This window comes from Dipodomys ordii, unplaced genomic scaffold, assembly GCF_000151885.1.
Source record: "Dipodomys ordii isolate 6190 unplaced genomic scaffold, Dord_2.0 Scaffold3, whole genome shotgun sequence".
Lineage (NCBI taxonomy): Eukaryota > Metazoa > Chordata > Mammalia > Rodentia > Heteromyidae > Dipodomys > Dipodomys ordii.
In genome coordinates this window covers 37,488,991-37,514,577 of record NW_012267219.1, presented here as the reverse complement: position 1 = coordinate 37,514,577, position 25,587 = coordinate 37,488,991, and the positions used below count along the sequence as shown (strand labels likewise).

The window sequence follows — 25,587 nt, the reverse complement described above, 5'->3', positions numbered from 1 at the left end:
GGATGGTATCAGAAAGTTTAAGATCCATACGATGGTCACAATCTGAACTGACACACTTTTCAGAACCTTGGCTCAAACAGCCAAGACCCCAGGACCACCATTTTGCTTGGGCCACCACACCCTGCTGCGCTCGAGTAGGTACTGCATGGACACTCTATACCATCACCAGTATCCTCTGTAGTTGGGTAGTGTACAACCTGGGCGACTGTATGTCACAACCCACAGAGGTACCTCCAAAAGCTGGTGAGTCAAGTCATCTAAGTATGGCAGCAGAGCCCTGGGCCAGCCCGGCCTAGATCTGTCCTGGGGACCTGCCAATCCTACAAATGCTAGATCTGGGTGGAGTTCCCCAACCTCACCTGGTCTCCCCATTCCTGACTTGCGACAATACTGTGACACCCTGTGACCGTGCATCTCCCGGGGGAGGGCTACACCATCCCACCCACGGGGCCAGGGGAACAGAGTTCTTGCACAGCCAGGTCCTGAGACTAGAAGCAAATGTGAGGTGTTGGCAGAAGAGGGGCTGGGGAGCCCTGAGGGCCGCCCCAACCGGGGAAAGCCTGCATCTTGCCATCTATCAGGATGACTGTGGCAGAGACAAAGCACCTGCTGCGAACAAGACTCTTCGTGCCATTAATCAGTGCTCCCCAAACCGGTGCAAAATCTAGGTAGGCATTATTCCTGAAAGCCAGAGGCAATCCCAGGAGAGCCCAAATCCAGCAAGCTGTTCACGAAATACTCCATCTTTTAGGGTGCTGCAGGAGACAGGGGAGGTGGGGGGGGGGAGGTTCTGCTACCGAAGGCATCCTGGGTAGGCCTGTCTCTAGTGTACATCTTAGCAAGACAGGACACAATGACCGGGGAGCTCAGGAGAGCAGCTGCCATTTGTCTTAGGCAGAAAACCATGTCCTCTTAGGGCTAGCTTCTCCCATGGCCTGGTCCCCCTCCCCCTTTCCCTCCCCCGCCCTGCCCCCTCCACTCCTGCCCCTCCGCAGGAGAATATGGAAAGCATTCGCTGTGGAAACAACTTCTTTCCAGCATTCAGACACAGATCATTAGAATACAATCTGCTTGTCATCGGATCTATTTTCCACATGGATTCCGAAAACTGTGCAGGCATTTGTTTTGTCAGGTCCCCTTTGCCTGTGTCCTCAAGTGGATTGGAGGAGAGATGGACCCCTTGGCATTCATTCCCTGGTGACCTTGTGCCCTCATGGAGCGGTGCACTCAGGGCCTCAAGTATCCTCTACCCTCTGGGAGTAGCAATTTGCTGAAGAGCTGTCCACAAAGTGCCCTTCGCCCATCCAGGCCTGTGCCCCAGGGAGCTGCAGTCTTTGTAAGAAAACAAGAGTACTGCATCAGTGGAGAGCCTGGCCAAGGAGAGGTGAAGAATGTTTGCTAAGTGCCCTCAGAGGCTGACCAGTTTGGAGACATGATCTCATTTTATTCTTTCTGCAGTTCGAAAGGGCACTAGGGAGGTCCACTTGAGCCCCCAGAAGTGGTGGCTAGGTCCCCAAGTTACCTCCTGGCTAGAGGGAGCTGGGAAAGAGGTAGTGTCTCCCCTTACCCTACAAAACAAAACAACCATGTGGATTTGGAAATAGAGCCAGGTAAAACACTCGCTCATTTCTAGCTAAGCCATGCCAGGCTCAGGACTATGGAGAAGGCCAGGAACATGTCCAGATCTGCCATGTAGGGCATGGGCCACAGGCCCACTTCTTCTGCCTCGCTAGGCCTTGCTGTGGAATGGAAGTAAAGGGGCTCATCACACAGACAGGTGTCCCTTGCATAGGTGATCTACTGACCAAGCCTGGAGCATGACAGGTGCTGTTCTAAAAGACAACCTACAGACTTGATTTGGGTCCGAGGCTCGTTGCAGTACCTTCAACAATCTGTGCATGGCATTGGGCAAAGGAGGAGGAGTATAGGTCTGTGAGTGGTCGGCTGGGGACTGGCCCCTCCCTGACACACATCCCCAGAGCCCAGCTTTAGAGGACATGAGGCATAGGGCACGAGAGACCGGAGAGCCACATTACTTGTCAGAAAATCCTTGGCTCTGTGGGTTTCCAATAGCAGCCAGGCAGAGATGCCAAGCCCCAAAGAAGAGGAATCAGGAGGAGTTAGCAGAATGGAATTCGCTAGGATTTTTGTCTGCAAGGCCATTGTGGGGTGAAATGGGGTTGGGGGAGAACTGGCACCATCCACAAGTCCATCCACCACCTCCCCCAAGTCCAGAATGATGAAGGCCTGATTAGGGAGACAGCAAATCTGAACAGCAGCCAATAGTCGAAGGAAGCCACTGCAGGCCAGCAGGTGAGTCTGGAACACAGACTTCTGCCCCCGGCTGGCAAAGGAGGCAGGGCTAGAATATCTCAAAGGTCTCTTATCACCTTCCTTTATTATTGAAATGGCAAGGAGACAGCTGCTATGAAGATTACTCTATAGACCAGAAAGCAATAGCTCTGAGAAGTTACAACTCAGCCTCCTAGGCAGTGGGGCTGGGATCTGAAGCTGGGCTGGTCATTTTTCCACGTGGAAGTCAAAGTTGTTCATGGCTGCTAAGAGTATACAGACTTCAGAGTCAGATCACCTGGGTTTTCAGCCTCACTCTGCCATCAGGACTGCGTAGCTTCTAGTAAGTGGTCTGTACTCTCTGAGCTTTGGTTTTCCCTATTTAAAATAGAGATGGTCCTGCTAAGAACAGTGCCCACACCTCATTTGTTGTGGAAATTCAATAGCAGGTGCCAAATGATTTGCATCCAGTTCAGACACAGCAGCAAAGGATGGCTGTTGACTAGAATTGCTTTCCACAGCTGACTCCATCAGGACCAGCTTAGGAGTCAGGTAGGACTAAGCCAAGGGGCAGAGGGTGGAGAAGAGAGACTGAGGCTGGATGAGTCAGCAGGAGCCCTAAGTGGTTGTTACCTGATGTGTCAAAAGAGGCTGAGGTGAAAAAATGTAACACGCTGCGACTTAAAGACAAAAGATTGCTTCTGTTCCCTGGGATTCCGTGTTACTCATCATGTGCTTTCTTTCTGCATAAAGCAGGAAGACTTACACACTGGCAATTTCTCCCACATCAGGGTCAACCCTGTGCTGTGTCAGCCATAGCATCATTTCAGTGTTTTGCTGAAAGTGATTTAAATGCCAGGACCTCAGCTCAGCAGCCTCTGAGCAGGAGAGCATGGCATCCTGAAGTCATTTCTGGCTCCTTCGGCCACAGCCTGGTCAGGCGTTGGGCAGGGCCCATCCTTAGTAGCCCCTGCTGGTATTTCAATGTCCCCAGTCCTGCCACTTTGGGAATACTGGTGACTTGGAGAAGTATCCATTTCCCATAATTACCGAGTGTTAATGTAATCACTAAAGCAGAGAGCCAGCTGGAAAGGACCGAGCCTGACATTCCCCAAAGACAGACAGCTAAGTAAGTCATACAGCTCAGACAGCCCAACTGCCAGGCTTGTGGAACCCCCTCTTCCCCCAGCCATCCTTTGGGTTGGTCTGTCTCTCTGTTGTGCTTTCTTTCTTCTCTTTTAGTTTTTGCTCTGCTTTCTTGAGTCTGAGCATCTGCTATCAGCAAAGACTGGATCATGAAAGGCAGCCTGTTTGGGAACCCAAATACGCAAGGCCACCTCCTCTGTCTCCAGACTCAGAACCGAACCCCCTGGTTTCCATGGGAGCTGGGATGCGGCCCTGAGAGAAGTCTTGGCACCGCGTGGCCCTGTGTGTGAATGGGGGCATGAGTCACCAGCCTGGCACACACAGCATGAGACAGGGCATGGCCCTTCCCAGATGGCAAATGCAAGTTAACACATTTTAATTTATCCAGGGCCATCGACAGGAAGTTATCAATTCTTTCCCAGTCCTGCAGTCATCAGGGCCACAAAGAAAACCAGGAAGTGGGGCCTGGCTGGGGCATAGCTGAGCTGCGCCCTGCTGCAGGCCACCCTGCTTGGCAGGTCTCCCAAGAGTCCGGACATCACTCTTTCTGTGGTCTGTGTTCCTAAATAACAGGAAGAGCAGGGACCACAGGAATGCTGATCACATTCTGGGTGCCAACACCTCGCTTTGATGCATCGTCTAGCTGAATGTTCAGAGAGGAGGAAGTTCATCTTGGGCCAGTTATATCCTGGGTTACAGACAAGGATGGTCAGACGTGGAGAGGTGACACTTGAAGATGGACACACATAGGCAATCGGCCACCAGTCTCACTGTTCCCGCTTAGCCGATGTGCACAAGCACACAGAGAAATAATGACACAGCATTTTTCAAACGCTGGAAACACACACACACACACACACACACACACATTTTGTTAGGGAGATAATCGAGAGCCTGGACCACCTGGGTGGTTTACTGACTGCTTCTAAATCATCTTCATGGGGTCTATTTGAGTATTTATGACGCGAATATTATCATGCTAATCTATAGAAAGCATTTAGCAAGCCCTGGACACAGCTTACAATAGGTTTATCTGGTCAGAGCCTTACTTTAAGTCAGAGTTCTGACCAGATAAACCCATTGTAAGCTGAAGATACCCTAAGTGGAAAAAAATGCATGTACTGTCCTTGACCTGCTAGCCGTTGTAGCTGACCTAGCCTGCCTTACACGTGCTCCGAATACCGATCTTGGGCTACGGTTAGGGGAAAATCATCTATCTCCAAGTCTATTACACACATGGTGTTGAATATTTCATGGAATTTATTGAATACGACAGTGAAAGCGAAGGGATGCATGGGCGTGCTTTTGGTGTGCTGTTAAAGTCAAAAAATTGTCAAGTCAAAAGCCAACCTAAGCCAAGCACCGCCTAGGGTGGAAACAGTCATTATTCTCATTTGGCTTCCAGGCAGGTGGTTCTATGCTCTTTTTCCAATCAATAAGTTCTAGCCTGGAATGGAGGGGAGACGGGAGCCTGGCATCTTCCCTTTCCTGGCATCTCCCTATCACCCTGGAGGGTCCCAACCCCAGCCCTGAGTGGAGGCCTGTCAATCAAAGAAAGAGGCAGAGCAAGATCAAGCAACATGAAGGGAGCATTGCTGTATTTCTCTTCTCCAGCCAGCTGTGCTTCTGTTTCAGGATAACTCATCTTCAAACAAATCCTCTGAACACACAGCTGATGAATTCACCTGGCGCTCAGCCAAAGCAACTGAGACCTGCTCCAGTTCTCGATGGAGGAACGCTAACACGGTAGACTTGTTTTGAGACTGTATTTGTGCATCACACCATTCTCCTGAGGCAAGGGACTGGCTGTGAGGAGTTCTACTCTCTGTATATTGGTATGTGTCTAAATCTCCTCCACCCCCAACTCCATGCAAGAGTGGTCCCACTGGAATCTGCCTAGCTTACACTGATCACAACCTTCCCCCCCCCACCACCCCCCCCAGGCCTGGGAGCTCCAAGACAGATAGGCAAGCCACAATGCACTTTGTAAATTGTACCAAACAGTCTTCTGCTTGGGCTCTCTGGTGAATGAGTCCAGTGTAGAACAGGTTTTGTGTGTGTGTGTGTGTGTGTGTGTGTGTGTGTGAATCCTGGCACTTAAAACTCAGCCTAGGTGTCCAACTTTTGTGCTCAAGGCTAGCAGTCAATCACTTAAACCACAGGTTCCATTTCCAGCTTTTTTTTTCCTGGTTAATTGGAAATAAGAGTCTCATGGACTTTCCTACCTGGGCTGACTTGGAACTGTGATCCTTGGATCTTAGCCTCCTGAGTAGCTAAGATTCCAGGCATCAGAGCAGGCTTCTTAGTAGCAGATGTAAACAACCCCTGGATCTCCTTCCCTGTCCCCACCCCAATTTAGGGGTCTTCTGAACTACAGTGATTTTAAAGTAAGGCTGCAAGGTTCAAGAATCCCATGGTAGAACAGGAGTGCCACCACCAGTGGGAAATGAAGAGAGGTTCTAGAATGTTCTTGAATGTTCTTGAACACGAATGCTCTTGAATACTCTAGAACCCACCTGAGTGCTGCCCCAGAGATGTAATGTTATAAGCCAAGCATCTTCCAGGCTCCCATTTTGCACACACATTTCAAGTTATTTCATCATTGGTTGCATTGGGCCTGCCCAAGACAGCCCAGCCCAAGAAACCCTCACCCCCTGCCTCTTGCTAATGGAAACTGGCCTGACAATGAGCTTGGAGACTTTAAGTTGTTCTCTGGGAACCAACTTACAACATTGTATGTCTGTATGCTCTAATCTCTGTGGGGATAGGCTTGTGGCCATGGTTAAATTGCTTTGAAAAATGACTCTGTCACCTTGTGAACTGCCATACACACAACAGGCCTTAGCAACCCAACGTGGGTCTTGTGTACACACTGCTACCCCCAGTGGCATGATATCTATCACTGCTTTTCTTCTCCAAGTGGGTACCCACCCCAGCTCTACTCCAATGCCACTGGCCACAAGATCTATAATTCACACAAAAGCTAAGAAAGCAGGGAAACAGCAGGGCATGGTGGCTGTAATCCCAGCTGCTTGGGATATGAAGGCAGAAGGCTGGCTGAGCAGAAGTACTAGACCCTACCTAAAACCAAACTAAAGCAAAACTAAAACATAACCAAATTGAAAACTTCCACTTTGTGTGGTGGGCCACGCCTGCATCCTCAATCTTTGGGAGGCAGAGATAGGGGGATCATGGTTTGAGGCCAGCCTGGGGAAAAGTTCAAGCCTTCACCTCAACCATGGCTGGGCTTAGTTGTATACACCTGTTATCCCAGCTACAAAGGAAGCACAAGAGCAGGTGCAGTGGCTCACGCCTGTCCTCCACAGTGACACAGGGAAGCACAGGTAGGAGGAATGCAGTCTAGGACAACCCAGACATACAGGATCACCAATATAAAAAAGGTCTGGAGGCATGGCTCAGATGGTAGGGCACCTGCTTAGCCTTGAGTTCAATCTTCAGTACTGTCAAAAGAAATTAGAAAACTTCCTTATCACAGAAAACCACATGAACAGGGGCTGGGAAGATGGCTCAGTGGTAGAGTGCTTGCCTTGCATGCCTGAGGCCCTGGGTTCGATTCCTCAGCACCACATAAGCAAAAAGAAAAAAAAAGCCGGAAGTGGCGCTGTGCCTCAAGTGGTAGAGCGCTAGCCTTGAGCTGAAGAGCTGAGGGACAGCCCCAGGCCCAGAGTTCAGGCCCCATGACCGGACCCAAAAAAAAAAAAAAAAAAAGAAAACCATATGAACAAAACACAGGGATAAGGAACACATTTGAAAAAGATATTTGGACATATCGGACAGTCCCAAGATAAACCAAGAGTGCCCACAACGTGTTTTTAAAGGCATGCCAACCAATTAAAAACATGGGTAAAGAATTGACCAAGTTTTCTACTGATAAAGGAGGCTGAAACATTGAGAAAACCCAGAGAAATCTTCAACTTCCTGATGACTGGAGACAGGCAAAAGAAAATCAGTGAAGGAAACCACCCCACACGCAATCTGAAAAGTCTAATGAATACCAAGCATTAGTGAGGACTGTGGGAAAATGAGATTCTCCAAGACGGGTGCTGTGGCTCACACCTGTAATGCTAGCTATTCAGGAAGTTGAGATCTGAGGATCATGATTCAAAAACAGCTAGGGCAGGAAAATTCGTGAGACTCTTATTTCTAATTAACCTCCCAAAAGGTCAGAAGTGGAGCTATGACTCACATAGTAGAGCTCTAGCAATAAGCAACAAAAGCTTAGGAACAGTGTCTAGACCCTGTGTTCAAGCCCCAGGACTGGTATATGCACACACACACACACACACACACACACACACACACACACACACACGCACACACACACCCACACACACACACACACACACACACACACACACACACACACACACACACACACACACACACACACACACAGGAAAAAAAGCTCACAGTCACCAAAATTCACAGGGGAATTTGATATTTCAATACAGGTATACTTGGAGGAACAAAAAGTATTGGATTAAAACCATGAGTTGCTGAGCAGCACGCATAGTTATACATGCAAATGAAACACATAAATAAAAAGCCATCTATAATTTATGAGTATAGACCAGAAGCCTGTGCCCCATATTTAAGAAGAAGGCTTCCCCAACCTCCTAGGAAGGAAGAAAGAGGAAAGGCGTGTCTAACAAGCTTTTGTGAAAACATTTTACTTCTTTTTATTTGAGAAAAATCAGGCAAATAGGAGAAATTATTAGCATCTGTTCATTCTGATGGGTGGGTTTTACAGTCTCTGCATTTTTAATGACTGAAAAGAACATTAATTTCAAAGCAAACAAGATTAAAATTCATCATGTGAAATAAGGTCTCTGCTTATGTCAGGCCCACCTCCCAGCATACCCTCCCCACCTCCACCCCTGGGCAGGCTCCAGTCTACCAGGTTTTTGCTGCCAATCCAGAGCTGGATAGCAGCTGCTGAACAAACACACTTTCTCCATGGATTGCCTCGTCTTTCCTTACAGTTGTCCTCATTGATCCAGATACAAGAATGCAGTTTAGGAAGCAGATGGGGACTTCACAAACTATGTGATTAGGGGTTTTAGATTTCTTTTTTTTGGTGCTGGTTCACTCAAAGCTGACACTCTACCACTTGAGCCATGGCTCCACTTCTACCTTTGTGCTGGTTAATTACAGATCAGAGTCTCGTGGACTTTCTGGCCCCGGGCAGGTTTCGAACCATGATCCTCAGATCTAGCCTCCCAAGTAGCTAGGATGACAGGTGTGAGCCACAGATGCCTGGCTGTGACTCGGGATTTGAACTGGAACTTGAACAGACACGGGTAGAGAGAATCCAGGACAGATGGGGAGAAACGTAAGTTGGGGAGATAAGGGGCAAGACAAGAGAAGATGCTAGGTTAGACCCCAGGACCTCTGCATAGTATGGCTCTCTGGAGGCAGGCAGCAAAGGGAGGCTGGGCTGGTTATCAAGGGATTAAAATAGAAGGACCCTGGCCAGGCACCTCCTGTTTCCTGTGGGCCCCTATGGCAGAAGGACTTCCTGGTGAAAGACCTGCCCGGTTAGGAGTTAACAGGAAACACCTGCCGGCTGTGGCCTGGTCTATAGCTCACTGCTCACTTTCTTGCTGGCTTCCGGATCTAGCCTCCTGGTGCACTACACTCTGAGCATCTCTGCTCACCGTCCCTGAGCCCCTCCCATGATTCTTTTCACCAGTTGCTTACCCCCTCTGGGCCTTGGCTTCCTTTTATGCAAAAATGGGAACTTTGGGGATAGTGAGGGATGGAGGGGCAGCAACTGGGAATGGACAGACCCAGGGCAGGGCAGATCCCTGCTGGGGGAGGGCAGTACTCCCCAGCCCTGGGGTGTTATGGCAGCTGACATGCACAGAGGTGGCCTGTGGGTAGTTGGCAGCATGCACCTGCCTGCTTGAGATCAGGGAAACCTTGGATGCAACTGGCTCAGATAACTGCACTGCCAACAGTGGATACAGTAGCTGCTCAGCAAAAACATCTAACAGTACTATGTCAGGGCAACTGGCCAAGGGTACAAGTAGAACAGGGGAATGCCCAGAGGGCTAGTGCATGAGTCAAAGGGGGTTGTCAAGGCCACAGGCCTTGTATAGCACCCCACAAGGTACCTCGGCCTGCACCATCTGCCAACCCACCCCTGCCCCAAGATCTGCCATCGGGGCTTCCAAAAGATGGCAGATCTCCCCTGAGGCACAGAAAGTCTGGTTCCCTCCCAAAGGGTTGCCTTTTCTCTACGAACACACCTTTCACTCCATGTCAGCGAGCGTGTATTAAATGCCCGGATGTGCCCCCACGTATGGGACCAGGCTCAGGGAGGAGGGGGATATCTGTTCCCATCATCGGGCCTACAGGCGGTCATTACAAATGAAGGAGGTTGCTATGGAAACAGGGAGGCTACGAAAGAGAAGAAGAGGGCATGTGCACACCAAGGTGAAGTTTGGCCCCTGGGAGACACTAACGGGTCAGGGGCCAGTGTGGGCACAGCCCAAGATGGCCCTTCCCAGGGCACAAAGACCAGCGAGGGGGAGAGGAGGGAGGAAGGTCTAGGTGGGGAGGCTCAGAGGAAAGGAGGAAGACAGGGCGGAGGGCTTCTGTGCTCCATAGCAAGAGGTTTGCATGGGAACCCTTCCTTCGGGGGCTCGGACCCTCCTTCAGGGAAAGAGGGGACAGGGAGGGAAGGAGAGAGGGAGGGAGAAGGCCCAGGAGGCTTTGGGAAGAGGAAGAAGTCCTACACTAGAGGAGGGCTCCCAGACTCCCACCCAACCTCACGCTATGAACCATCTTCCCTCCACCAAGGCCTCTGGGGTCCCAGGAAAATAGCAGCCTACTGTAGCCCCAGTCAATATCACTGGGGCAGAACTGCCCGTCTGGGCTCAGCCAAAACCCATCATTTCAAGAGACCAGGCAGCGGGAAGGTTTAAGTCAGTGCATTACGTGTGGGGTGGTTTATTGCACAGCAGTTGACAGCCACAATGTTCACTCTGGCCAGGAGAGTGGATGTGAGCACTGATCAACCCCGCCTCCCCACCCCGCCAGGAGTTTGGGGCTACCCTGCTCATTTCAGAAGGTACAACCCCAACAGGTTAACATGGGGGCGGGGGCAGAAGAATGTGGGCTCCGGGGTCGCATCGCCTGAGTGCAAATCCAAATGCTTGCTATATCTCAAATGCCTTTTTTTTTGGTAGTAGTGGGATTTGAACTCAGGGCCTTGCACTTGCTAGGCACTACCCACCAGTGCACACCCCAGCCCATTTTTTGTTTTCCTTACTTTCCAGATAAGATCTCGTGCCTTGTCCTGGGGACTGGCCTCAGATCGGAATTTTCCCATCTCCAGAATTGTCTGGGACCTCAGATGTTTAGGACCAGGCCCAGCTTGTTTGTTGAATGGGGTCTGCCCAACTTTTGTCTGAGCTGGTCTCAACTCATAACCTGGCTTGTATGTCTGTCTCCCGAGTACCTGGGATTACAAGTATGTGATACTCATATTTCAGTTTTTGAGCTTGGAAAGACATCATAAGGATATTGTGGATTTAAATGAGATGAAGAATCTAAATGGCCAGGTACACAAGCATTAAAAGAGAGCGATTGCTGAGAAGAGGCTGGAAGAGGAAGGTGGAAGCCACCCAGGGAGCATGGCTTCTTTAAAGAGTTTTGTGTAATTAAAGAAAATCCTCACATCTTATTGCAGATTTGTTGAGGTTAATCCTATGGCCTCTGGATCCACTTTCCAAGCTTGAACATTCCCTCAGTTTGTGATCTTTGAAGTATATAGGTGCCAGCCCAATTACCACAGGTAAACGCCCACCTGCAGCTTACATCCATTTCCCTGAGAAAGGAAATTAAAGAGCTGAAAGTCTGATCTTTTCCTGTTGATTTGCTTCAACCTAGGAAACACAAACTCCTTTAAGGAACACAGATCAGGGCCCACACATCTGACCTTTGTTAAAGGAATACCTCTATGGATAAACTGCGAAGTCTTTCTCTATGAATCACAGACAATCATCACTGACTGCTGAGAAATACTGCATACCTACTATCAGATCCCTGGCTGGGTGTGGTGGCACATACCTGTAATCCCGGTACTCAAAAGACAGGAGACAGGAGGATCTCAAGTTCTTGGCCAGCCTAGGCTACATGACAAGACCTGAGCCTCAAACAAAATGAAACAAAGACCATTTGAAAATGAGAGGGAGGAGAGAGAAAGGCTATAAAAAAAAAGCTTAATAAAAAAAAAATAGAAAAGGGGCTGGGAAGGTGGCTCAGTGATAGAGCGCTTGCCTTGCATGCCTGAGGCCCTGGGTTCGATTCCTCAGCACCACAAAAGCAAAAAGAAAAAAGCCGGAAGTGGTGCTGTGGCTCAAGCAGTAGAGCGCTAGCCTTGAGCTGAAGAGCTGAGGGACAGCGCCCAGGCCCAGAGTTCAGGCCCCATGACTGGACCCCCCCCTAAAAAAAATAGAAAAGAAAAATATGGGGGGGGCAGGGAAAGACCTGGAACCAGAAAGCCCTGGACTGATTCAGGGTATAGAAGGTCCAGGAAAAAGAACACGCATCAAGACTCCACCCACCTGGCTCACTGCTGGCTGGGCCAGGCCTTGTGGGAGAGTCTCCAGGAGGAATTCTCCTGAAGTATGTGGGAGGAGAGGGAGCAGAGGGAACGGAGCCCCTGTGGAGGTAAGTTTGTGCTGGGACTCAAGTGAAATGAACTGCCTATGTCCCACATCAGGCTGGGATGGGCCGGAAGGCGGTGTGCTCCCTAGAGAGGAGTCATGGCTGTGGCCAGTGGCCAGGGAGGTCCCAAAGAGGAGTACACTCCACCCAGCTCATGGCCTGGCACTAAGCAGGCACCACAAAAGAGACGCATACATGACCCCCTCTCTACCGTCTCTAAACGTGCATTCCTCCCTACCCACTGAACAGCCACTGAGGTGCTGGCACAAACACTCTGCCTAGATTGTCACTACCAAGTCCTCAGCACCTAGCAGATGGCACCTAATGAGTCACCGACTTGTGGACAGACTGACTGAGGGATAGATTACCTAATATCAAGACAGGAAAATGGGTACAGTGGCTCCTGCCTGTCATCCTGGCCGCTCACAGCATCACAGTACAAAGCCAGCCCAGGCAAAAAGTTAGGGTGAACCCGTCTCAACCAATAATCTGGGTGTGGTGGTGGATGCCTGTCATCTGAGCTACACAGGAAGTATAAGTAGGAGGATCGTGGTCCTGTGTCCCCCCCCCATTTCCTTAGACTCCTCAGCATGCAACCTTAGAGGCCCTCACAGACATCAAGCAACCACCATGACATACACAGGCGGATGAGCCGCCCGCAGCAATTGTGGTGAGTGGACGTAGCCAAGAAAGGCCGAACAAGGCCTCATGCCAGAGACTCAGGAACGCCTACTTCTTCCATGAGGCCAAATTGGGTGGACCAGCAGTGAGTTCATCAGACATAGGCTGGGCAGGATGGAAAAGTCACCCAAATCCCTGAAGGTGCAGAGATGCCTCCCCCAGGCCAATGCTCTGATCTCACACATTATCATTTGTTCACTGAGAAGCTACCAGATGCCACACACCCTTTCCATGCTGGGGATGCTGCCACCAAGATAACAAGGGCCCGGCCCTTCAGGAGTCATACAAGGATTGTTATTGGTCCAGACATCTCAACATCAGCTGGAAACAGATCAATGATGAAGGAAGGGAATTAATACTGCATGTTCCAAACTTGTTCATATGCATGCTTAGGCAGATGGGATAATTTTTTTATTATAATTTTTTAAATGATCTTTAGATTTCAATTCAACCTATCAGTTTACAGGTATGACATTTGACTGAGACCGGAAGGAGGCTCAACGAAGTCCATTGAGTAAAAGGCAAGAGAGTAAAGTATCTGAGCACTGGTAGCTCACGCCTGTAATCCTGGCTAACTCAGGAGGCTGAGATCTGAAGATTGCGGTTTTTGAAGCCAGCCTGGGTAAAAAAGTACATGAGATTCTGTATCTCTCGTTAACCACCATAAAAGCCGGAAGTGGAGAACTTAAGTGGTAGAGCACTAGCCTTGAGCAAAAGAGCGCAGGGGAAGCATCCAATTCAAGCTCCAGGACTGGCACAAAAACAATAAACAATAAACAACAACAACAAAATACATCAGTCCGAGGGTCCAGGGTGGGGTGAATGCTGTGGAGCCACCTTCCAAGCCCAATTTCAAGTTCAAAGCACTCAGCCTCAGCTGCCAAATCTCTTGCCAGGAACTGTTCAGCCTCTAGGAAATCTCAGCCAAGGTGTGGGGGCCTCAGTATCCAAGGACTTGGAAGGAAGAGGCCAAAGGATTGACCCCTTGAAACTGGGGTACTGATTGCCTGTGGGCATTGCTGTGATTACACCCAAGCTGGACACCTCTGGCCTGTCCAATATGGTAGACCTGTGCTGGTCACAGGAGCACTGCCCCTCGGAGCATCGATAAGCATCTGTCAGTGCTTCTCCTAATGGAAACCCAACATGACCTAACATGTAGCCAACAGCCTGGCCATGCACGTTCTCAGTCAGTGCAGTTCAGCACGCCGCACGCCTAGGGCCTGAGGTTCAGTACTAGGTGGCTGGATGTTTGGCAGGGAGCAGAGGAATCCCACTTATTGCATCCCTTTGGAAACCTTCACCATGGAAGACCCTGGGCAGACAGAAAGCACTGTTATTATCTGAACTGTCTGGAATTTGCTTATCACTCATTCAGATCACCTAGGGACACACCATTTCCATAAACCAGCCAGCCACAATAGGCCTGCCTGGGCAAACATGATGACAATAATAGGCATATTTATGCAGCGCCTTTGTTCTGCCAGACTAAACAATGGGCCATCATTACCTCATTAATCCTACAACCATCTCTGGAAAGGTAGGCTTTGAATAGGGGGGCCTCTTCTCCCTTTGAATGGGCCTGAAATTAATACAGCAGGGACCCACTTCCTCCATGCTGGGCCCTGGGTGAAGGGAGGTGCCAACACAAGCTCACTGGCAGCTGGCGGCTAGTTAGTGTTGGCTGTGCTCAGAAAATGATGTGCTCTCTCACGTACCCATTGGGAGCTCATGGCCAATGGGGTTCTGTGGGGAGGTAAGGCTGGTGGGAGGAGGTGTTGGGGGTCTCGGGACAGAGCTTTCATTGTGTACATTCTCCCTCTTGTGGGTTGGGATGGGTTACTGTGAGAGGGAGGAAAAGCAGATTGCCAGAAAGGCAGGCGGCCTCCCCCATTGCCTTTCGCACATATGCACATTTGCCCTTCCGCATGGGTGCCCTTGACCACCCACTTCCGCTTCCTTCTGCCAAATGCTCCCTGGCCCTTCTACGTCAGCTTCCTTCCACCATTTTGAGACAGGACCAGGTTGGGCATGGATGTACGGGTGCTTGGCTCTTGTACTTTCCTGTTCCACACTCATGAGCCAAAGAAACCTCTATTCTTAATAAATCACCCAGTCTCAGGTATTTTATAACAGGAACAGGAAACACAGTAAGACTCTACTGTCCTACTCTTAGGAGGAAACCAGAATCTAGAGAGGTTAGACATTTACCCATGTTGCCCTGCTAGCATGACTCACGCCGGGCAGTCTGACCCTGGGACTGGCTGCTTTAACTTCTACTCCATGCTGCAGTTTCAATACACAATGCCTGGAAGACTCAACAGGGGGCTAGAGACCAATGCTGAAGCCAGACTGTGGGTAGAGGACCAAGGTAATGGCCTCCGCTCAGTGAGGGGGAAGGCCAAGTGAGAAAGGCCTGGAAGGCTTCAGGACGCTGGGCCTGTGCTTCCAGTACAGCAACTGCATGCCTGTTGGTTGATTTTGCCAAAGCCAAAGGGCCACCAAGTCAGCAACTGACTTGCTTTTATTTGGAACCTGGCTGGAGAAGACCAGAAGGGCACTGTAGCACTGGAGGGATAAGGGGCCATCCCGGATGTGAAGGGCAAGAGCAGGGATGCAGACAAGCCCACTGTTTTCTCCATCCCAATGGCCTCCCACCCTGCATCAAAGCCAGGCAGCACCTACAAGGGATTTTTTTTTTCTTGGTCAAGCATGGGGCTTGAACTCAGGGCCTGGGTTCTGTCCGTGAGCTTTTCTGTTCAAGCTAGCACCCTACCACTTTGAGTCACAGTGCCACTTCTGGTTTCCTAGTAGTTAATTGGAGGTAAGAGTCTCAGACTTTCCTGCCCAGGCTGGCTTTGATCCTCAGATCTCAGCCTCCTGAGTAGCTAGGATGACAGGTGTGAGCCACCAGCGCCTGCCCAGCAAGGATCTTCTTGAAGTTAAATCTCACTCTAGCCCTGCTCAAAGACACCAGGGACTTTTCCAACCTAACCCTTCTCGGCAGACACCTGTACCGCCTCTCCTCTTCATGTCCGTCCTTTTAGAAACTTGACACGCCCAGCCACCTTCCAAGGAAGTCACCTCTTTCTAGATGCCAACCCGCAGAAAGCCTGGTTGCCTCTGTGCCTGTTTTCTTTGTGCTTGTTTTCCTTTTTTTTTTTTTAATCTTCTCCATGGCTGATTTGGTCTTGTTCATTTCTTTATCCATTTATATTTTTCTTTGCCCTAATTAAAATGTAAGCTTGATGCCCGCGTGGTTTATGTAGGTTTGCTAACAGCTCTATTCCAGCCTGGAGATCAGCAGGGTGCTTCACATGCAGACGGAATTGTAATGAATAACGCTTGTAAGCCAGGAAGCCCTCACCCCTCTCCAGGGGCTGCACAAAGTAGCTCCTTTGATCTTCCCAATGCCTCTGAGGCCTTCGTTATCAGCCTATTGTACAGTCGAGCAAGCAGAGGCAAGGCAAGTAACTCACCAGAGTCACACAGATGGCATGTGACAGAGCTGGGAGGCAAATAGACTGTCTAGGCCTCGGCCATACCATACAGTGTGGTCTTCTCACCTGTGGGACTCAACTCTCATCTCCTTCAATCAACGGGGACGCCTGTGATGATCAGATCTAATCTTGTTTCCAGCTTCCTCCATTGCCATTTCCTGAGGAACTCATGAGGCACCAGCCTGTGGAACCTTCTGGAAGGCCCTGCTCTCTCTTGCTTCTGCCAACTGTCCTTGCTGTTCCCCACCTGGTGCATGCCTCTTTCTTATCCTTCAGTTGCAGCTCAGGGGTTCGCTCCTTAGGAAGACTCTGCAGACCCTCGGGCTGCACCAGTGCTCTCTGGGCCTGGCCCACTCTGAGGGGTTCTCCTGTCAATCTGTCCGCAGCAGCTCTCCATCCCTGCCTGTGACTACTCAAGTACTGGCTTTGCAGGTGCTGGGGACACAGCAGGGAGCAAAGCAGCCTTCAGCTCTTCAGAGCCGGGTGGTTTATATACATAAACAGGGAGGCCTGAGAGTAAGTGAACACAAATGCAATACAAAGTCCAGGAAAAGGTGAAGGACAGAGTACAGGAAGGAGAAGCGAGCAGAATGGTCAGAAAAAACTGTGCATCCCACAAACCAGGCATCTCTGAATGTCTTTGGTGGTAAAAACCCTTTCATTCTTATGTCTCCCTCCTCACTATGGGTATATGCATTTTGCTAAAGATTTACTATACATGGGTTATATATAATCTATAATTAAATATATGGTATACTGTTATATATCTATTACATACTATACATGTCTATAATATAATGTACACAGCAGTACATATAGGTGTGCATGATGTATGGGTATATTATATACCCATAATCTATCATGGATATGGCATATCTAATCTATGATTTAAAATTTGTGATATACTGCTAGATCTATACATCATATATGTGTATGCAATATAAAATATATACACAATATATATGGATGACATATTGCTGTATTGTTAAATAGTTCATTATAAAATGTGGCAAGTAAAGAAACACTGGAAGGAAGAAACAAGACATGTTCTAGAATGTTCTTGCCCGCAGTGCACACCCTACTCATGGGTACATTGATCCTATTTTGGAGGCCAGAATACCTCAGCTCAGTGTTAAAAAGGAAAAAAAATGTAAACAAAGAAATAAAGCCACTCCCTGATTCTAGGTAATTACACACAGTAGGTACCCTAAAATCATGTGTTCAATGACTCAGGACACGGGGTTCAGTAGACAGCAGGTAAGCCTGGGTTAAAGAGGGCATTTCCCAGTTCTGGCTCCCAGTTGCTTCAGCTGTAAGCACAGGGTATGGTCTAAACCCCAGGGGTCCTCCCTGAGTCTATACAGGGAGGGAAATCTGGGTTCAGGTCCCCTCTGCCTGTCCCCTCCTCCTATCTGCTCAGTAGCAGGGGGAGGAACATCCAAGTTCACATGTGGACATGGCTTCTACTTGCGGGCCTTTGGTTGATTTTTTTTTTTTTTACTAGTTTATATGGAAAAAGCAAACACGAAGAAACAAAGGCATTTCATCCCAATCCCAGAAAATTATGAAGAGATTCATGAGAGTATTGAGAACCATAAAGCATTCTAGAAAATAAGAGCTCCCAGTCTTCCATAATCTTTGGTGATAAACCACACACCAGGAGGCTGATGACATCCATTCATAAATCTAGGTCTGTTCAGCAGCCCTTGGCTCGGAACCCCTCTGCCGATGCTGAGAACCCGTTCTACCATTCTGCACGGCAGCTGCTGAGGGCAGGGCTTCCCAGGGCCACAGGTGAATCGCAGCATCATGCCATGCCATGCCATGCCATGCGGGGACCGGCAGGGCCTGGAGTGGAGTAGAGGGGCTGTGGGTTGGGGTTTGCCCTCCTTCTGGACTGTGGGCAGACACCATGCCGTGAGACGCTGGAGACAGGTCAAGCCTGGCTGAAGTGGAGAAGGAACTGTTTTGTATTGACAGATGATCATCCCGATCCAGGGCAAGGAAAGTGGTGACTCCAGTCAAAGCTTTCTTCTGGGAGTCTTTTCTACCAATCCTCCTTCTAGAACATCTCAAGGCCCGGTCTAATTGTCATCTCTGTTTGCAACTGCCTCCGTGGATGATGACCCAATTTGCGAAAGGAGAAAGGGAGTCAGCAAGGGAAGCAAAGATGGAGCTGAGAGGGAAGATTCGATTTGGCTTGTCTGATAATTGGGACCTTGTGCTGTACCAACCGGTGCCATCATGCTCTCAGTGAAATGTGTCATTCCAACAACCCCAATGGGAGGACCCCCTTGTCATCCCTATTGCCTGCCGGGGAAACAGGCTCCAGGAAGTTCAGTGACTTGCCCAAAGCCACTCACAGGCAGCTGATAAATCCAAGCTGTCAGGAAAACCCCAGAGGGTTCCCCTCCCCCGCTGCTGCTAGGACCAGAAATCTTCCTTCTTGGATTCTTTCCAGCACCTTCTTCTACTGTGTGTGTGTGTGCTCTAAGGATGGGATCAGTTCTCATATCAGACGGAGGCGGCATTCCACAGCCTCCTGTTTTACAACTTCCAGCGGAACCTGATTCCTGTCCACAGGGCAGGGCTCCCAGCCAAGACCCATCGGGGGACATTTTCACAAGTGACAGAAAATCCATTCTCACTCCTAAAGACAGAAGCGGCCAGGGCTGGTAGAGGAAGGGACCTTTGAGGTCCCACAGAGGTGTCACAGGGGGATCTCCAAAAATGGAAAGGTGAGCCAGGCGCCAGTGGCTCACGCCTGTAATCCTAGCTGCTGTAGACGCAGAGATCTGAGGACTGTGGTTCAAAACCAGCCCAAGCAGGAAAGGCCGTGAGACTCTTATCTCCAATTAACCACCAGAAAACCAGAAGTGGTGCTGTGGGGGCAAAGTGGCAGAGCACTAGCTTGGAGCAAAAGAGCTCAGGGCCTGAGTTCAAGCTCCTTGCTTCTATATATATAACAGTACCAAACTTGGTAAGGATGAACTGCAACCACAGGGATGTCTTTAAGCACAGGGTGTGGCTGGCATGTGGGCAGCACTCCGGACTTGACAGCAATCTGCTGAGGCCTTGGTAAATGATGTATGGTGCAAGGGGAGGTGGAAGGATGCCCAGGTCAGATCTAAGGTGGGAACTCAGGTACAGTAGAGCATGTCTGAATGTGGCTAAAGCAAAGAAAGAGGTGAGAGGACACGCCCACAGCTGAGTCATGGCATTTTCTGAACGGGGACCACAGCTGAATCATGGCAGTGGCCTTGCACTAAGGGAACACTCTGCAAGCTGGGAGACATTTGCAATCAACTGGGTCGCTGATGTGCAGAATGAGTTTGGATTCCCTGCCTTCTCCCTTCCCTTGGTTCTCCCTTTTGCTTCACTCACTGCCCATTTGCTTTTCTTCTTCCCTTCCCTTTGCCAGTGCCTATGAGGTGTCCTGCTCTGGCTGGAAACTAGAAGTAGTCCAGGACAGTAATTGGAGCAATCAGTCCTACACAGTGCATGATGGGCACAGTATTGATTACTCTTGCCTGAATCCCACTGAGGCAAGTGGCCCCCCTGCAGTTGGACCCCACTAAGAGGAGGTTTTTCCTCCTCTGTGTGAGCTGTGCCTTCCTTGCCCCTAGACCAACCAGTTCCCAACAGACATTTACCAAGGAAGAAGAGCCTGCTGTGGGTAGAGCACGGGTTAAGAGTAATTCATCTAACCAGGCACATCCCAACTCAGAACTATAAACAGAGGAATTATAAATGGAATGTGACACTTCAAGTGGTTATCACTAGCAGTGGGCAGTCAATCCTGAGCACATGCAAGCCCCTCCTACCCAAGACTCCTCCTCAAGGATCTAGAGAGAGGCCATAAAGTAGGTTGGGTTCGCAGAGAGAAGAGAGTCACACAAGTGACATGTGTATACACATGTATAATGGGCTACATAAACACTCAACAATGTGTTCCTGGGCTCTACCTTTGTCAGAGGAGGAGGAGAGGCAGAATGGGACAGAAGGAGAAGTTGGGCTGTGATACATTCTAGAGGGAAGCCACAGTCCCCACCTGTTACATGCCAGAAGGCTGGGCTGTCCCTTCAGAGATGTCCTGCGTTGGTGCCTATGGACAGGGTTGTTAACTTCTTATATCAGTGGATCATGGATGTGTCTGTCAAGGGAGGGGGGCGTGATCAGTCCAGGAGCTCTCTCTAACAAGGGCAGTTTCCAATGAGAGCTGAGCACAGAGCTGAGTCTTAGAGCAGGTATGGGGGCAGGGCCTTCGGTCCTGAAGGGGCTCTAGGCAGCCCATCTCTGGCTCCAGGACAACCCACTAGCTTTTTCCTCCACTGAAGAGTAGAAAAACAGAGGAGTATTGGGGAGATTGGGCTCTGGGTTCAGATAGGCTGAGGCTCAAATGGAGACCCTTCCCCTTACACCCACAACATGCAGCGATTAGAAGTGCTGGGCATAACCTGGTAGGCTTTGATAAAATATAATCCATGTGCTTAGTCAGTACTACATGCCCAAATTAAAGAGGGAACTGTTAGCTTTAGTCCGTAGCAGCATACTTCTGTGTCTCAAGGTCACAGAGTCTGCAGCATGTATGCAATTCATTCATTCATTCATCTATCCATCATTTGTTTGTTTGCTTGTACAGTACATATCCAGGACCTGAACGAAGAGCTCAGGGTCTGAGAAATGCAGTGGTAATCAAAGCAGGAAGCTGAACCCTGACACCACTGGTTCACACCTGCAATCCTAGCTACTCAGGAGATCTGGAAGATCCCAATTCAAAGCCAGCCCAGGCAGGAAAGTCTCTAAGATTCCATCTCCAGTTAACTAGCAAAAAGTTGGGTTGGAGGCATAGCTCGAGAGTACCTGCTATTGAGTAGGAAGGCCGAATGAAATTCAAAACCCTGAGTTCAAGCTCTGGCACCACCCAAAAGAGACACACCCAACAACCAGAAGCTGAGAACCAGGGTGCTTACAACCCAAGCCCTGACAACAAACAGGCCAGCTGAGAGGACACCAGGGCAACTGGGCCAGGAAGCTGCAGAGTCAGCGCTGGAAACAAGGGGCAGGGAGAGACATTTGTGGAGAAATCAAAGGCACAGAAACTCCAGGCAGCGCCCAGCCTCATTCATTGGCCTCAGGACTAAGAGAGGGGCTGCCATTTTCTGGATGAGGAATGAGAACTTTTCCCAGAAGGTCTCTCAGCCAGTGACAGGCAAGAGTACCTGGGCCCTGCTCTCTTCCCCAAGGGGACTCTGCCACCACCCAGAGAACTGGACGCTGGCTTGGTTGTTGTTCTTTTTCATTTGGGGGAGGGTGCAGGAGTTGCAGCAGAGTTTCATATACAGCCCAGGCTGGCCTTGAACTCACAATTCTCCCACCTTTGTCTGAATGCTGAGATTACAGGTGTGTAGCACCACACCTGACTAGATGCTGTTTTAGTGTGTGTGTATCTGTGCGCATGTGCGTGTGTACACACACATGCATGCATCCCATTTCTGAGGCTTAAATTCAGGACCTGGGCACTATCCCTTAGCTCTTCTTTTACTCAAGGCTGCTGTTCTACCACATGAACCACAGCTCTGCTTCTGGCTTATTTGTTCATTGGAGATAAAAAAGAAAATCTCAGGGCTGGGAAGGTGGCTCAATGGTAGAGCGCTTGCCTTGCATGCTTGAGGCCCTGGGTTTGATTCCTTAGCACCACATAAGCAGAAAAAAAAGCCAGAAGTGGTGTTGTGGCTCAAGTGGTAGAGTGCTAGCCTTGAGCTGAAGAGCACAGGAACAGTGCCCAAGCCCAGAGTTCAAGCCCCACGCCCGACCAAAAACAAAGAAAAAAGAAAAAGAAAATCTCATAGACTTTCCTTCAAACCAGGATCCTTGGCTCTCAGCCCCCTGAGTAGCTAGGATTATAACAATGAGCCAGTGGCACTTGGTATTCCTCTTCTTTTAAAGAACTCTTAACAGTTACCCTCAGTTGTAGAAAGCAACATCTCCCCCCATCAGGGTAGACTGGGAGTCTGTGGTTAAACCGTTTCTCTGTGTCACGTGACCACTGGGGGCCTTCCGTCCAGAAGCCTTCCTTCAGGGCCTGGAGAGGGGAAAAAAGTGGTCCAACTCTCAGGGGTTTAGAGAGCAAAGGGTGAGGAATCATCAGACGAACTCCCTAGAAAGGAAGCTGTTGCTAAAACTAATACCTGGAGTGTGGGAGGGGACTGCCAAGAGTCTCAGGTGTGACAGGCACTCTGAGCAGCCAGAACAGAGTAGAGACGAGGCCAGGCGGTTACTGTGACAACTTGCTTAACACAAAAAGAAGCCACCAGCTGGTGTTCATCTTCCTCTGCCAGGGCCCTGAAGCCCTTGGATCTCCTCGGGGGAGGGGTCACTTGCAATTGCCACATCCTGGCAGGCCGTTGAAGCGAAGGTGGGCAGGTGGCTCCTTTAGAAAAGGCTAAGAAGAACAAGAGGGTGGAGAAGGACATTGACCTTGGCCTTGGTGTGAGAAAGGTCCCAGGCTGGGAGGGGGAGGAGAGGACCAGAGAAGCCCAGCCAGGCCTCAAAGCCAGCACTGCAGGGGCTCGGAATGGCCATGAACAGCAGAACATGTAAATGTAGGTTAGACAACTAGGGCAGTTCAGAAGTTGGACGGTGTCTACCGTCAAATCAACAGGGTTGTGAGAGGTGGGAAGAGAAGGGAGCCAGCAGGCCTTTGGAGCCTCTGATCTGGAGAAGGGGCAGAGAGGGAGACTGCAGGGAAAAGACAGGATCGAGTGGCAGTCTCTGTTAGGACTTGCTCCTGTCAGCAGATACAGAGTTCACTGAGCAAGAGCAGAAAGTTCAGGCCTGGAGCTTGGAAAGGATGCTGAGCTGCAGAGTTAGCCCTTTTCTCTAGAGCTGGGTGTGGTGGTACACACCTTTGAGCCCAGCTGCTCCAGAGGAAGAGACTGGGAGGATCACAGTTAGAGATCAGTGCAGGCAAAAAGTTAGCAAGCTCCTATGTCAATCAACAAACTAAGCACAGTAAGAAGTTATTTGAACCCTGGCTACATAGGAAGCATAAATAGGAGAACCATGATCTAAGTGCTCACCTGTGTTCATAATAAAAATGAGGCCCAGCGTTCAAACCCCAGAAGAGAAAGGACTGAACTTAACAGTCCTTGGGATCATCGTCCCCTGGGTGTGTGACATAGGTCAGGCAAGTCACACAAGCATCTCATTTTTCTCTCTGTGAACACAGTTGAGGTTGGAGATGGGAACTTGGGTTGACGAAGAAGCTGGAGAAGCAAACCAGAGCTTCTGCATCTCCCCTTGCTCTCTGGAAGCTATGTGGAGATTCTCTTAAGTCCCACAATCACCCCAGGAGGCCAGAGGCACTGTCTGCATGGAGGCGAGACAGAGAGTGGTAGGGAGCCATGTGCACACAGTAGGACCACCATCGGCATAGTGTTAACTCATTTGCCAAGTATTTGTGTTTTCCATGTCGTCAGTGTGATCTTAGGTAGGCCCCTAGTTCCCTCCTGAGACAGCCCCACAAGAAGTAGGATCTAGTCCAAGATATCCAGTGCTGAGATGGAAGAGCTCTGTTCCAGGCATGTGCGAGACAGCCAGGTAGCTCCAGATCATGTCCAAGAGATCCCAGCCCTGGACCAGCATGAGACAGACAATGAACACATTAAAAAAATGTTAAAGAGGGCACTAAGAAAACTAAAGTAAGAAAAGGAAGACAGCGCTAGGTGATGATAGCACATTGCAGTAATCCTAACTATTCAGGAGGCTGAGGTCTGAGGATTGATGTTCAAAGATAGCCCAGACAGATGCATCTGATTAGACTCTCATCTCTAATTAACCAGCAAAAAGCCAAAAGTGCAGATGGGGCTCAAATGGTAGAGTACCAGCCTTGAGCTAAAAAGCCAAGTGAGAGCAAAAAGCACCTAATCAAAAAAAGAAAAAAAGAAAAGAAAAAAAATAGAAGAGAGAAAAACAGTCATCACAGGCCTGAGAGGAGAGAATGGAAGGCAAGAAGAGATCAAACACAGCCTATGTGATGGACAGAGGCTGTGGGCGGGGCTTACAAAGCATCTTCAGATGGAGCAGGTCTTCGATCAGAGGATTACTGCAACAGCTTGATTAGTTGTGTGCACAGCTTATGGCCCCTAGTCCTTGGGGACAGAGGTCATCCCTGTAAACAACTTCCCAATGCCACATTCTTGCCAGGACTTAGCTGAAGAAAACACCAACTTGAATAGCACTTTGGCTCAGGGGAGGCAGTTTCCCACATTGTGAAATTTACATAAGACAAATTGTCCCTGCTTTGTTCTGGTTTGGGGGCAGGAAATGGGTTTCGATGCATTGCCAGCTTTTATTCTAACTGTTGGTTGGCTTTCATTCACATGAGAAGAGACAGCATATAATGATGCTTAGATTGAAAGAAGCAAGGTAAAACCTAAAGCTGATCCTGAATATAATTTCAACATTGCCCTCCCAGTCTTAATGAGAAAACAAACACTCCCATTGATCCCACAAGTGGAAATTGATGAGGACCATAAAAATGCATCAAAAGCAGATATGTCAAGCCAGTGGCTCACACACAGACTACTCAGGAGGCTGAGATTTGAGGAATGAGGTTCAAAAGCAGCCCAAGCAGACAAATCTGACGGACTCTTATTTCCTATTAACCAGAAAAATGTGAAAAGTGGAGGTGTGGTTCAAATGTCAGAGCTCCAGTTTTGAGGGAAAAAAAAATCAAGCGATGACATTAGGTCCTAAATTCAAACCCTAGTACTGCTGGGAATAGAAAAAGAATAGAATTGTCTCGCCAAAAATTTATGGAGTAGTGAAATAAAATAAAAATGCGAAGACTGGCCTCTTGTTAATAACCTAATGTACAAAGTACCAGTTATCTCCAGTAACAAACCACTGTGACTCAGACAAGAGGACTACTTAACAGGCAGGATAGCTAATACCTTGCATCCCACATACCCGATATGTGCAGGTGTGGTTGCCTAGAGCAGGGTTGGAGATTCTGAAGCCCCAGCTATGCTTAATGAGGAAAAAGTGCTGGGCTCAGTTCCTATGTCTGCTGCAGACCCCCACTGTCAGATGCACACACATCTTTGCCATCCAAGCTTGCATGGATGTGGCTTTAAGAAGAAGTAAATTACACTCTTCCATCTGATTTTTAAATTTTTTATTATTTTTAAGTAGTTATACGAAGGGGTTTCATATCAACTTATGAGGACAATGCATCTTGATCATTGTCACCTCTTCCATCATTCCC

General features: G+C 49.2%; 1 protein-coding gene across 1 annotated transcript in view; it reads right to left on the bottom strand.

The window, feature by feature from the left end:
* Positions 1-1,629: 1,629 nt before the first annotated feature.
* LOC105987789 (ankyrin repeat and BTB/POZ domain-containing protein BTBD11-like) overlaps positions 1,630-25,587 on the bottom strand; it is a 61,859-nt gene continuing 37,901 nt past the window's right edge. Inside the window, exons 2-4 of the mRNA XM_013019156.1 lie at positions 2,714-2,850; positions 2,199-2,344; positions 1,630-1,739 (exon numbers count right to left, since the gene is read on the bottom strand). Coding sequence (XP_012874610.1) covers positions 1,630-1,739; positions 2,199-2,344; positions 2,714-2,850 — 393 coding nt within the window. The remainder of the gene's footprint in view (positions 1,740-2,198; positions 2,345-2,713; positions 2,851-25,587) is intronic.